The sequence below is a fragment of the Podarcis raffonei genome, chromosome 7 (genome assembly GCF_027172205.1).
Source record: "Podarcis raffonei isolate rPodRaf1 chromosome 7, rPodRaf1.pri, whole genome shotgun sequence".
Taxonomy (NCBI): Eukaryota; Metazoa; Chordata; class Lepidosauria; order Squamata; family Lacertidae; genus Podarcis; species Podarcis raffonei.
The window spans coordinates 4,608,731-4,622,513 of NC_070608.1; the positions used below are offsets into that span (position 1 = coordinate 4,608,731).

A 13,783-nucleotide genomic window follows, 5' to 3' on the forward strand; every position below is an offset into this window, starting at 1 on the left:
TGTCATTCGGATGAAACAACGGGGCTGAGGACACAGTGGAATGGGGGTGTGATTTGTTGTGCAAGCGGAGTATTGTTGCCACAGTCTGGATTTCAGGTATGGTGCAGTGGTGGAATTTGGTACTATGGCTTTTGGAGTGAGCCCAAAATTTGGCGTACCCTGCACCCCACAGCCCTCACATTGTGCTGGATTTTGAGGGTCCTAGAGCCCTCCCAACGCCTTCCCAAAGCTGGCCAAGCACTAACTAGGCTTTGGGAAGGAGCAGGACCTGTGAGAGCCCTCAGGCCCCCTTCCCATAGCTGGGCAACTGCTTACTGGTGCCCAGTGCGGGGAACTAGCTCCCTTTTATCCCTCCTAAAAAGAATAAAGACACAACACTCTTCTTTTAAAAGTATGACAAGTTTACTCACATTCAGTTCACAGTTGGATCCCTGAAGGCAGTCTTTAGCTTGTAGTTACAGATACTGTGTGGCTTACATCCTTGTAAGGATGGGCCAGCAGTGCAGTCCAAGAGAAGAAATGGCACCAAAAGAGGAAGATGGCTGCGTGACTGGACCTTTTGTTAGGTCTGCAAGAGTCACGCCCACCTACCTGGTCACATGCAAGGGGAGTATGCTCCAGACCAGGTGTAACAGGAAATTCTACCTTGGCTGGAGTAACACCCCCTGTCTCTGTCCACTCTAGGGAAACAAGGAATGTGGCATTTGACTGCTCCAGTGGATTACATCCCACAGATCTATGGAGGCCCACATTCAAATCCCAGGGCAGAGGTTTCCCACTCCTGCTCTAGGTTGCCTTGCCAAGTATTCCCCATCAGCTCTTCCAATCTGCAGTGTGGTGCATTGGTTAGAGTGATGGAACAGGACCTGAGAGATAGTGTCTGTCAGGTGCTTTGAAGAAACCAAGGGGGAGAGGGCTAGATAAATATTGAAATATTCACACTGACTCACAGCCTTGTTAAAACCCCTGAGAGACACTTGCACTCGTACACATACAAAACTCCCAAAGGTGATGATGCCCATTTGAAGGACAAGGTTCTCATACCAGCTGAGCCTCTTCCCACTTGTCTCGGTTGTCTTCTGTCAGGATGTTGCTAATTATCTGGACAAAGTTCTAGGACACAAAGACAAAACAAAAAAGCAGAAGCTGTGATCTGAGGAAGGGTTTGGTTTCATCCATGACACATCAGGGCTCACCCAAAGCATATGATCATCCCTAGAAGGGCTATAGCTCAGTGAAAGGGCATCTGCCTTGCATTCAGAAGGTCCTGGGTTCAGTCCCCGGCATCTCCAGGTAGAGTTGGGAGACACACTTCCGTCTGAATTCATGCAGAGCTGCTACCAGTCAGTGCAGACAATACTGAAGTAGGTGGACTAATGGGCCTATGTAGTAGAAGGAAACTTGCTTGCTATGTTCCTAGAATTTGCTCCACTGCTCTCGGTCAACCCATTTTGCTGATTTGGAAAAGGAAACAGCCCTGCAGTTGTCTGCTACACATCTCCATCCACTTCTAAGCTGACCCAGAAGAGCCCAGAAAAAAATGTGTGCTTTGTGACAGCAAACCCTGGATCTAGGGATGTCAGAGAATTTCACTGGAGATGGAAACAGGAATGGAAATGGCCAACGTTTGCTTATTCATCCAGTGTCCAGAGCGGAAATTAAGCCAGACAGCCTGGCCAGAATTCACTGTTCTCATTGCTTTGGGTCCACAAACAACATGCAATTGACTACTTTCCCCTTCCCCATTTGTGTTACATTTCCTTTGCACTGAAGTGAATGGGGTGGAATAAAGTGAGGGCAATGCAATTTGTGCATTTTGCCACGGAGGGCAGTAGATGAACTGCAGCAGAAGGGGTGCTGCCTGCAAGAATTACAAGGGAGGAAAGGAAAACGCTGCCTTCTTTCATCCCTACCTGAATCCCACCTCCATGAAATGTATCCCAGATGGTGTCAGGGACTGGGCAGGGAAGGAACGGTGGAGACTACCTCCCCACCCTAACCCTTCCAGGGAGAAGGAAGAGGAAGACAGTATAGATTTGCAACAGGGGTTTGAGGGAGGTCACAGCTCAGAGGCAGGTGAGGGGGAGAGCTGGGAAATCATGGGAGACCCAGAACAACACCCAGCTGACATGTTGCCATTAGAAAGCATTCCAGGCCCTCCATCTCCCAGAACCCGGTGAGCCTTAAAAGCAGGAGAGCAAAGAGCTCAAAGACAAAAGGAAGGTAGCAGCACCCATAGAAGTGATGAATGCTGGTTAAAGTGGAAACTGGAGCTTTTGGGACACTTGGACTTAAGAGAAGTAAGAAACAAGATCTTGGCTCCATTTTTAAATATGGAGGCCTAGCTGGAAGAAATATGGACCTTATTGGGACAGAGCTCCTTCGAGATTCGGAGTTTAAAATAAAGGACTATCAAAAAAACCGGCAGAGAGGAATTGAGAGAGAGTTGAGAGCCTCAGACGTGAGGTCGCCAGGCTGACTGCAGATGGACTGATGGACCTTATGTTGGGGTTCGAAACCGGGAAAGGGGGTGGTGGGGCTTTGGGAATCCAAAGGGTGTATAACTATATTCTGTTTTAATTAATTTGGTTTTGCCACTAACATAAAAATGGGGATTTCGGGAGGGAATTGGGGTCGACCTTAGAAAAAGATTTTTAAGAATAAGTATTGACGTATAAAGATTGAGGCTTTTAAGTTAAAACTGGTTAATTAAATTGATGGGGTGAATCTAGAAAAAGTTTTTTAAGAATAAGTATTGATGTATAAAGATTGAGGTTTATAAGTTAAAATTGGTTAATTAAAATGAATTAGAGAAAATAAGGTAAAGTGTGGGGACAAGAATTTGCTGAGCTAAAAATTGGAATTGGAATACAAGAAGGGGAGGTGTGGGGAAGTCAAGGAAATTGGTTATTGAAAGCAAGAAATGTAAACTGTATAAGTTTTTAATTGTTCGTTTTTCTGTTTTTTATCTTTTGTTTTTTTTCCTTTATTTTTTGAAAATTCTAATAAATATCTTTTTTAAAAAAATAGAAGTGATGAATGAGGAAGTGGGAGAGACGGGGGGGGGGGTGAAGAGTCACTCAGGACAACGCCATTATCCAAGGCAAAAGGTTGGGTTCTATAGCCTCTCTCAGTAATCTTGAAATCAAAAAGGACAGTAAGAAACTTTTCCTGTTCTTCATGCTTTCCTGGGCAACCAGCCGGGAGCCACCGACAGCATCCTGACAACAGGTGGTAAGATAAGATTACCAGATTTTTTTCAAAGAATCCGGGGACACTTTTTTTAAAGAAAGAGGGAGAAAAAGTTATTTTAAAAAAATATTAAGTAATATATTCTCTTCTGTGGTCTCCTCTGTCACGCGGCCTTCCTATGGGCCCCAGCCTGCTCTCTTGGAGTGCTAGCCACCGTGGAGTAGGCTCAGGTTGGGCCTGGGCTCGGCTACATGTCCTTGCCCTCCTCTTCAGCTCGGCAAGGTCGGGGCTCCCCTCTTTTTTTCTCCTTCCTCTTTCTTTCTCTTCCTTCTCTTTCTCCTCTCCTCCTTCTCCCTACGTCAGCTCCAGGGTTTTCCTGGCCCTGGAGCTCTGCTTGGCAGTCAGCCAGGTGGCCGGGCGCTCTCACTCCCAGCTCGATTTGGGTCACGGGTGTGTGTGTGTCAGTGGTTCCCCCAGTTGACGCACCGGGCGTCCCCGCTTCCCCCTCGACAGTGGCAGTAGCAGCGGGAGTCTCAGCAGCCCGGAGCCAGCCTGGTAGCGCAGTTGGCTCTGGCTGGCTTCAGGAGCTGCTCGCTGCTGTGACGCCCACCATTTTGCCTCACCGGAAGTCCCCATATGATGTGTCTTGTGCCGTTGAACCAATCACACAACATTCATTCCCTACTAATAAATCTAGTAAAGGTAAAGGTACCCCTGCCCGTACGGCCCAGTCGTGTCCGACTCTAGGGTTGCGTGCTCATCTCGCTCTAGAGGCCGTGAGCCAGCGCCGTCCGAAGACACTTCCGGGTCATGCGGCCAGCGTGACGAAGCTGCAGCTGGCGAGCTAGCACCAGCGCAGCACACGGAAACGCCGTTTACCTTCCTGCTATAAAGTGGTACCTATTTATCTACTTGCACTTAAGAGTGCTTTCGAACTGCTAGGTGGGCAGGAGCTGGGACCGAACAACGGGAGCACACCCCGCCGCGGGGATTTGAACCGCCGACCATACGGTCGGCAAGTCCTAGGCACTGAGGTTTTACCCACAGCGCCACCCGTGTCCCATAATAAATCTACAACACTTAAAATATAAATCCAGGGACATTAAATGAAATCCGGGGACATTCTGGGGACGGAATTTGTCGGGGACAGATTTGTAAATCCGGGGACTGGCCCTGGGAAACGGGGACATCTGGTAACCATATGGTAAGATGCTTAGATACCACCACCGCCCCTCCCAGGACACAACAAAACCGCCCCTCCCAGGCAACAAAAATGGCTCTATTGCTCCTGTGCCCTGCGCTCATGGGCTTCATAAAGGCTTCTGGTTGGCCATTGTGGAAAGTGGAAGCTGGACTGCATGCACCTTCTGTGTGATCCAGCAGGGTTCTCATTGTATTCCTATGCAGCGCTGGCTGAGCCCACTGGGCCTGGTGGAGCGGCAGGCAGGGAGCGCAACAGTAGGGGGTGCCTGTGACAATGACAAGCAGAGACAATGAATTCTAGCTTTCATAGAACCTTAGAATTGTAGAATCGGAAGGGACCACGAGGGTCATCTAGTCCAACCCCCTATAATGCAGGGATATTTTGTCCAAGGTGGGGCTCAAACCCACAGCCCTGAGATTAAGGGTCTCATGGTCTATCAACTGAGCTAGTCTGTCCTTCCATGAGGACAACGCTGAGACAATGGAGGAAGAAGCCACAAGGTAGCATCACTCCCTGGACTGAGTTGAAAATAAGAAGGGAGGCAGACTGAAATTGGTGCCGTCATGCCCCATTAATCCCAATGGCCCTGCCTCAACTGTTCTTAGACTCCTAACACCTGGTCTGCTGCTGTTTACATTTCCCCCAGAGCGTCCGTCCGGTCCAGCCCTTCCCTGAGAGTTCAGGAAGGAGGTGGGAAAGGAGGAGGTCTTTATTTCAAAGCCATTGATTTCCTTTCCAATTAGATAATTAGCAACGATGCCATGCAGAAAAGCAATCCAAGAGGATATATTTAACATTTTAAAGGCATGTGACCGTGACCTTCCCCCCAAGGACAGTCCCATAGCTACTCTGCACAGACAACTGCAGAATGATGATTCCTATCTCCTGGTTCCGCCACGGGGACAGCGAACGCTTTCCCCTCTTTCCCACTGACCACTGGGGCTCTGTCCATAGATGGCACAGAAACCAATTCAGGGAAATTTCATTTAAAAAATGAAACTTTGCTTTCCAAAGTTGCATTCTAGCCACTGGGGAGAAGCAAGAGGGAAGAGCAATTTTGGAGATGCCGGAATAAAGCAGGAACAATTTCATTTTCTCCTCACTGCACCAAGAGTAGAGCTGGTACTTTACTGCTGCTGTCCCTGATGGAGAAAACTATGGTGGCTGGAGAGGACTGGGTCAAACACATGCTTTCATTATGACAGATAAGGCTATCAATGGCTACTAGTCCTTCCCTCCATTTTGCACCTTCCACTAAGCCTCTGAAAATAATAATAATAATAATAATAATAATAATAATAATAATAATAATAATTTATTATTCATACCCCGCCCATCTGGCTGGGTTTCCCCAGTCACTCTGGGCGGCTTCCAGCAAAACACTAAAATACAATAACCTATTAAACATTAAAAGCTCCCCTAAACAGGGCTGCCTTCAGATGTCTTCTAAAAGTTTGGTAGTTATTTTTCTCTTTGACATCTGGTGGGAGGGCGTTCCACAGGGCGGGCGCCCTCTGCCTGGTTCCCTGTAAACCTCGCTTCTCACAGCAAGGGAACCGCCAGAAGGCCCTCGGCGCTAGACCTCAGAGTCCGGGCAGACCGATGGAGGTGGAGACACTCCTTCAGGTATACTGGACCGAGCCTGTTTAGGGCTTTAAAGGTCAGCACCAACACTTTGAATTGTGCTCGGAAACGTACTGGGAGCCAGTGTAGGTCTTTCAAGACCGGTGTTACGTGGTCTCGGCGGCCGCTCCCAGTCACCAGTCTAGCTGCCACATTCTGGATTAGTTGCAGTTTCCAGTTAACCTTCAAAGGTAGCCCCACATAGAGCACATTGCAGTAGTCCAAGCAGGAGATAACCAGAGCATGCACCACTCTGGTGAGACAGTCTGCAGGCCTGTTGCTAGGGATCAGAAGTGGAGAGAATTGCTGTTGCTGAAGGTTTCCCATGGGCATCTGGTTGACCCCTGGGAGAGGAAGAAGCTGGGCTGGATGGGCTTAATCAAGCAAGGCTTTTCTTAAGTGACTGTTAAAAAGGGATTGGAGTAGATAAATTAAGGAAGGTTATATAGATCTATTAGGCAGGATACCTAAATTGAAACTCAGTGTTCAGAGCCAATTATGTTCAGAGCAGTTCCTGGAGGAGTAAAACAAAGGGTGTGTGTGTGAAATTTGTTACGAAAAAGGAGCAATGCTGCAGCGAGCTCCAGGTGGCTGGAAAGCCAAACAGGATGTTGATGTTTGGGACTGTACTGTGGGAACAAAAGGACAGTCTATTCAGTGTACTGAGCACCGGATGTTAGCTCAGAGTGTCATATGACCCTATACTGGAAGTACATGGGAGGAGTTTTCTCTCTCTGCTGTTGGTGATGAGAGAGTGCAGTCACGTTTTCTCTGTACTGCTGGAAGGACAGAAATAAAGGCATGTAAATACATTTCTGTCTGTCTCTCTCCCCTCCCTGGGAATGGAGGGGAGGAGTGGTGTGTTCTTCTCACGTTAGAGGAGGATCGCCGATTGAGACCTTGCCTGCGCCTGCTGGAGAATGCAGCCAGGGAGGTCAACAGGGAATCAAGCCGAGGCACCTGGAGGGTGGCCAATTCCTCTGACTTTTGGCTTGAAACCCGACAACATTATCTAGCCTTCATATCAATACTTTAGCTGTGATTCCTGCATTGCACAGGGTTAGACTAGACGTCCCATTGGGTCCCTGCCAACTCTACAGTCCTATGATTCTGGTTATGGATTTCCTGGACGCATCTGTTTTTCACTGTATACAACCGAATGCTGAAATAGATGGACCCAAGTCTACATTTCATGAACGCAGCCATATGGGTCCAGCAGTCTCATCACGGATTCTTGTGACACTGTTCCACCAACACATGCATGGACTTTGGGAAAGTAGAAGGTGTGGATGAAATAAAGATCAAGATTGAGATGTACAAAGCAGAACCACAGAGGCCTCCTGGCATGTTGGACACATTTGCTCCATTCAGAGCTCCAAACTCCAGGGAGAAGACTTTTTGGATCATCTCTCCTTGCTCAAGTTGTTGGATCTCCAACCTTCCAGCTCACCTGTATGTCACCAGTAGTGGGGCTGTAATAAGCTCTTCGGAAGATCTCGGTCATATTCCTGAGTACGTCGATGGTCGAGAGCAGATCCCCACTGTAGCTGGTCCCATCCTGAGAAATCTCCACCAGGTTTTGCAACACACCCGACACGCCTTCCCCTATCAAACCCCGTTGGGCTTTTGAAAGATGATCTCTTGTCTGGGGAGACAGAAATTGACATGTGTTAACTTAAAACAGGGGTGGGCAACCTTTTTCAGCCACGTGCTTAACTTTGTACACTGGGCTGTATCCTAGTCCTATAAAAGCTAGAAATGTATTTCTCTCCACCTACCTTTGTCTCTCCACAATTTATCCAGCTTAAGCCAAGAGACACACTATTTAAGGCTTTGGGCTAGCCTAGAGAGCTACCAGGACTTGGTTGCTCTATCAGTCACCGAAAAGAAAACCTGGCCATGTAACCTCAGCTTCTGTGATCAGCAGTATGAAGTCTCTGGATTGGATGGGTCTGGTATATAAATACTAGAAACCTTGAATTCTCTCCATGATTGGTCAACAGAGCAGCACTTCCTGCTTGCTATACTTCTCCAGTGCAACCTCAAGTCCATCCACTGAGTTACGGGACTCTGAGTTGGAGAATGCACATTCCAGGTCTGGATTTAGGTTCCCAAGGTCCTGGCCCAGCCTCGACACTCACCATCATCTGGATGTTCCTGTAGTCGATGGAAACACACTTGACATATGTTGGAAGGGTCCAATAGGCAATGCCCTCTTCATCCAGCATGCACCGGCGTAAGATCAGCCCTGAAGGAGAGCAGAAAGGGGACAGTCAAGTACATCACCATTTGGCTGGTGAACTTACAAAGTCTACCCACAACAGCATTGATCCTTATCAGTCCAAGAAAGGAGGTTGGTCAACATGAGAAAATCAAGCCATTGTAAACCCAGATAGCTGCTACTGGAGATGATTGCTGTGTGGTTGTAGAAAGGAGCAGACTGTGTGTGAAATAGGGAGAGTCTGCCTTCAGGGAGTTCAGTGGCAAAATCCATTTAGTTCCAAAGTGAAACCTGCCCTCTAGTTTCTTAAAAATTGTTCTTTCCCCATGACAGAAGCTTCTGTTTTTCTGCCTCATTTGCAACGTATGTCATTTCACTATGCATGTGGTTGAGCTTACCTTATCATAGTAAGAAGACCAATGGTGGTGTCCATTTTTTCCTTTCCAATACACATCCTTCCTGCACTCTGCAGCCTCCATGGCTGCCCCAAGTGCTTCCTGCTCTGAAAAAAGTCCCATGAGAGGACCTACGTCACGACTTCCCCTGGGACTTAACTGAGGTCCCAGAAACCATGGAGGTTGACTAACTGAATGCCTGAGTTGGACACACTGATTTTAGTTCTAAGGGAAGTTGTTCCTTTTATCTTAAGAAAATATTCCACCCTTTTAGCAATCACATCGCAATTTCTTTTTTTAAAAAACCTGTGCTTTAAAATAAAAAATAATAACAAGCACAATAAAAGTAATAAAAGCTGTCAGGCCCACAGTAGGCAGCCACCCTCCTTCCTGTATCCACAGTAAAGCCCAGCCCCCCAGGAAGGCTGCAAAGTGCAGACCATAAGAATTGCAGAGTGAAAGAATGGACATCCACAAACACCCCAGGCCACCTAGACTGTAAGGTAAGCATGCACACACGAGCAAACACAAAACGCTCTGCAGCCCACGCATGGAATTTCACCAACACTGAACATAAGTGCATAAGGAGAGACTGCAGGATCAGGCCACTAGCCCATCTAGGTCAGCAACCTGTCTTCATAGTGGCCAACCAGATGGCCCTAAGGGAAACCAGCAAGCAGGATCCGAGTGCAAGAGTAATAATAATAATAATAATAATAATAATAATAATAATAATAATAATAATTTATTATTTATACCTCGCCCATCTGGTTGGGTTTCCCCAGCCCCTCTGGGCGGCTTCCAAAAGAATATTAAAATACAGTAATCGATTAAACATTAAAAGCTTCCCTAAACAGGGCTGCCTTCAGATATCTTCAAAAAGTCTGGTAGTTGTTTTTCTCTTTGGCATCTGGTGGGAGGGCGTTCCACAGGGCAGGTGCCACTACTGAGAAGGCCCTCTGCCTGGTTCCCTGTAACTTGGCTTCTCGCAGGGAGGGAACCGCCAGAAGGCCCTCAGCGCTGGACCTCAGTGTCCGGGCAGAACGATGGGGGTGGTGACACTCCTTCAGGTATACTGGACCGAGGCCGTTTAGGGCTTTAAAGGTCAGCACCAACACTTTGAATTGTGCTCGGAAACGTACTGGGAGCCAATGTAGGTCTTTCAAGACCGGTGTTATGTGGTCTCGGTGGCCGCTCCCAGTCACCAGTCTAGCTGCTACATTCTGGATTAGTTGTAGTTTCTGGGTCACCTTCAAAGATAACCCCACGCAGAGTGCATTGCAGTAGTCCAAGCAAGTGATGACTAGAGCATGCACCACTCTGGTGAGACAGTCTGCAACTCTCCCCTCCCATGGTTTCCAGCAACTGCTGTTCAGAAGCATCTCTGCCTCCACCCGTAGAGGAAAAGCACAGCCATGGTGGCTAGAGGCCAACAATAGACCTCGCCTTCCATGCATTGGTCTCTCTCTTAAAGGCACCCTAATTTGGTGGTCCTCTAAGATGATGGTTTCCTTCTTCCCTTTGATCATTTCCAAATGCTGTTTCTTTCCTCACTGATTGATGGAGAAGAGTTGGGCAGTGGAGGGAGGAACACAGGAGAAATTTTTGGCTCGACAACAAGTGCAGCCCATACAGCTGGACACACATCATTGCTTGCTCAAGAACCACATGAGAGGACCTATAGTCAGGAAATAAATATTCAGCAGCAACAACATCTTTGGGAACCAACAGGCAGTTATTCATCATCCTGGCAAGAGCTAGTGTCCATTGCCTTCCATTACTCTTGTCTCTCCTAATTTAGAGTGATCCTCTGGTTTGGCAGTTCCTCACCTTTGGGACTCACAAGCTAAAGTGGTGGGATGGGATCAAACAAAAGAGGCCACTTCAGCTGACCCCTTCCTTGCCATGGACGTGGACACACGCTCTCCCCATCAAGAGCCCCCAGAGGGAGGCGTTTTCACCAACCCCACAGCAGGGCATCTCTTTCGGAACCGTTCAGCAATTCATCTTCGGACACGGTTCCGAAATGCCAGCTGCTATCCTGGCACATCTTCCGGGTTAGATGTCCAGAGAAGGCAGCTTTGGCACAATTAAGTCAGAAGATTGTGGCCAGAGCTTCTGCTCCACAGCCACAGCAGCCAGAAAGACGCATCTCCGTTTTTGCAAGAACAAAGTGTTTACTTCCAGTCCCAGGGCAAGTTCACATTGAAAAATTTCTCTGAGTGTTCTGCCCGGATGCTCAGTTTTCTGAATCCTGTTTGCTTCAGACAATTAAGGTTTGCTTTAGACACGCTGCACTGAAAGAATCCTGAGAACTGTAGTTTAAGGATACCCTGTGAGGGATAAACTATAGCTCCCGGGATTGTTTTCTTTTTTGAGCTGGTATGATGTGCAGCGCGGGTGGCACTGTGGGTTAAACCACAGAGCCTAGGACTTGCCAATCAGAAGGTCGGTGGTTCAAATCCCCGCGACGGGGTGAGCTCCCGTTGCTCAGTCCCTGCTCCTGCCAACCTAGCAGTTCAAAAGCACATCAAAGTGCAAGTAGATAAATAGGTACCGCTCCAGCAGGAAGGTAAACAGCGTTCCGTGCGCTGCTCTGGTTCGCCAGAAGCGGCTTAGTCATGCTGGCCACATGACCCGGAAGCTATACTCCGGCTCCCTCTGTCAACAAAGCGAGATGAACGCCACAACCCCAGAGTCGGTCACGACTGGACCTAAAGGTCAGGGGTCCCTTTACCTTTTATGAAGTGCACGCAGCCCAAGAAACAAACTTTGAGAAGAATCTCTGCTGCTACAGAGACGGCTGTTTCTTGGCTTGCGTCTCCCTTTTGCCATTGCAAGGAGTCACTTAAAGAGTTTCCATTCCTTTGCGACTTTAATCAGATCAAGATTCAGATCTTGTTTGTTTTGCAGTATTTGGCCACTAAAATTCCATTTATAATTCAGGGAGTGTGTGCAGATAAACTGAGGGGACCGCAGACTGCATTTGTCCATGCATTTAATTGGCTGGTGAAGGGGCTCTATGCATTCAAGTGAATAGATCTCTAATTGACAGCAGGTTCGGCCCAACTGGGTCCTCCTTGCATTGCGGACGTGCATTGGCGCCCGCACAAAGGCCAAATGCAGAGATAGCAGAGGCCAACTAATCCGTTGTGCCAGCACAATGATTTTTAGCTGTGCATGTAACTCCCCCCCCCCCGAATCTACTCCAAAGTTGGGGGAACCCCTGGCACAAATTTAAGGGGTGCACATTGGGCTTGCAGGGAGAGGAGAGCACAGCAAAGTTGCACTGCATAACTAAGAGCCATTGCGCTAGTGTAATTGTTTAGCAGGATGCGACCGCCAGCCACTGCACGAGTCAGCAGTGGGAGATGGGACTAATAATAATAATAATAATAATAATTTATTATTTATACACCATCCATCTGACTAGGTTTCCCCAGCCACTCTGGGAGGCTTCCAACAAAATATTAAAAATTCAATAAAACAGCAACACTGTCCATTCTCTCTGCGTCCCTTCCCATGCTCTCCTCAGGGAGGTTCGGCTGGTGCCTTCATGATGCACCTTCAGGTGCCAGATGAAAACGTTCCTCTTTAACCAGGGCTTCAGCTGATTGACATCTGCTGCCCTTTCAAAATGTGTTGTGGAAGGCGGGGTTATCGGGTTGCCATTGTTTTTGTTTTTATTACATATATATATATATATAGAGAGAGAGAGAGAGAGAGAGAGAGAGTGAGTAATTTTATGTTATGAACTGTCATGATTTCTATGGATATAGAGCATTATATAAATCGTTTCTCAGTTTGGTCCTTTTACATGTTTTTGTATGTTTGTGGCATTTAATGCCTTTTGACTTGCCATTATTTTTGTTGATTATAGTTTAGAATTTCTTTGTTGTAATTGATAAGTGCAATCTGTTTAATTATTATTTGCTTAAATTTAAATTTACTGTTTACTACAGTTTACACACACACACACACACACACACACACACACACACACACACATATATATATGCATTTCCAAGTTTACAAACAGCAACAGAAAGAATAATTAAATTATAATCATTATGATACCTTTGACCTTCTCTCCCCCCTTTTGTCTATCCTTATACCAAAGTTTCTCCCCCCCCCCGCATCTTACTCCAGTTTTAGCATCTTTAACACTCCCTAGTTCTTCTTTTAACTACAAGTTTTATGCCAGTCCTACTAATGATTTTAATGGTTTACAATATTTTTAAAAATATGTTATGTAATTTCCCCATGCCTTATTAAAATTTGATTCTTCCTGGTTCCTAATTCTTCCCGTCAGTTTTGCCATTTCAGCATAGCCCATCAATTTCATCTTCCAATCTTCCTTGGTAGGGACTACATTTTCTTTCCATCTCTGAGCTAGCAAAGTCTGGGCAGCTGTAGTAGGTTTACTATTATATTCCAATAGATTATTGAATATTGCTTTATTTGATAGAAGTTGTTTATTTTAAAGTTATTTTGACCTTTTTTGCATTGGATCACCTTGTTTGATCTCTGCTATCTATTTTGTTGTTTCTTCAGTTTGTAAAATGCCTTGCGCGTAGCAATATAGAAAAGTAGTATACAAATTAAAAGTGAAATGAACATGAAATAATAAAATAATAAACATTCGTAAAATGTGTGTGTGGTGGGGAACTCTGTACCCATCCACAGATAAACAGAAATTCAAGAGAAGTGGAAGAGAGAACATAGGATCCACAAAGACACAGATTCGTACTATCTGAGAAACTTGTAGGGAATGGACTTGGTTCCACGGCTATGCAGTCATGTGGAGGGGAGCTTACTGTGATGAATTTGAATCCAGAACCAGGGAGCCACCAACTACTTCTCTGACAGTTACTGAAATCTGAAGTCTGCACCCTAGTGTCCTATGTGAGCTTGCAAGAGGTCCAGGGCTACAGCCGTTTGAGGTGTCAAGACGTCATCCCTCGCCATAGAGAAGAGAAGGACCACGTCAGGTCACCACTACTTACCTGTGGCGTTCCGGGGACATCGAACAGCTGCAGATTCTCCTCCTGGAGTCTCCTTCCAAATCACAGAAGCAAAGTTATCTTCATCACAGATTTCATGGGGCTCTGGAAAGGAAGAAAGGATGTGGTTGAATTTAGTACGTCT

At 46.7% G+C, this 13,783-nt stretch overlaps 1 protein-coding gene across 3 annotated transcripts in view; it reads right to left on the bottom strand.

The window, feature by feature from the left end:
- The window catches only part of ADGRB1 (adhesion G protein-coupled receptor B1), a 394,399-nt gene that overhangs the window by 172,408 nt on the left and 208,208 nt on the right, over window positions 1-13,783 (bottom strand). For all 3 annotated transcript variants that reach the window (XM_053395177.1, XM_053395176.1, XM_053395178.1), the window contains exons 9-12: window positions 13,642-13,743; window positions 8,161-8,267; window positions 7,470-7,664; window positions 1,045-1,113 (exon numbers count right to left, since the gene is read on the bottom strand). In XM_053395177.1, coding sequence (XP_053251152.1) covers window positions 1,045-1,113; window positions 7,470-7,664; window positions 8,161-8,267; window positions 13,642-13,743 — 473 coding nt within the window. The remainder of the gene's footprint in view (window positions 1-1,044; window positions 1,114-7,469; window positions 7,665-8,160; window positions 8,268-13,641; window positions 13,744-13,783) is intronic.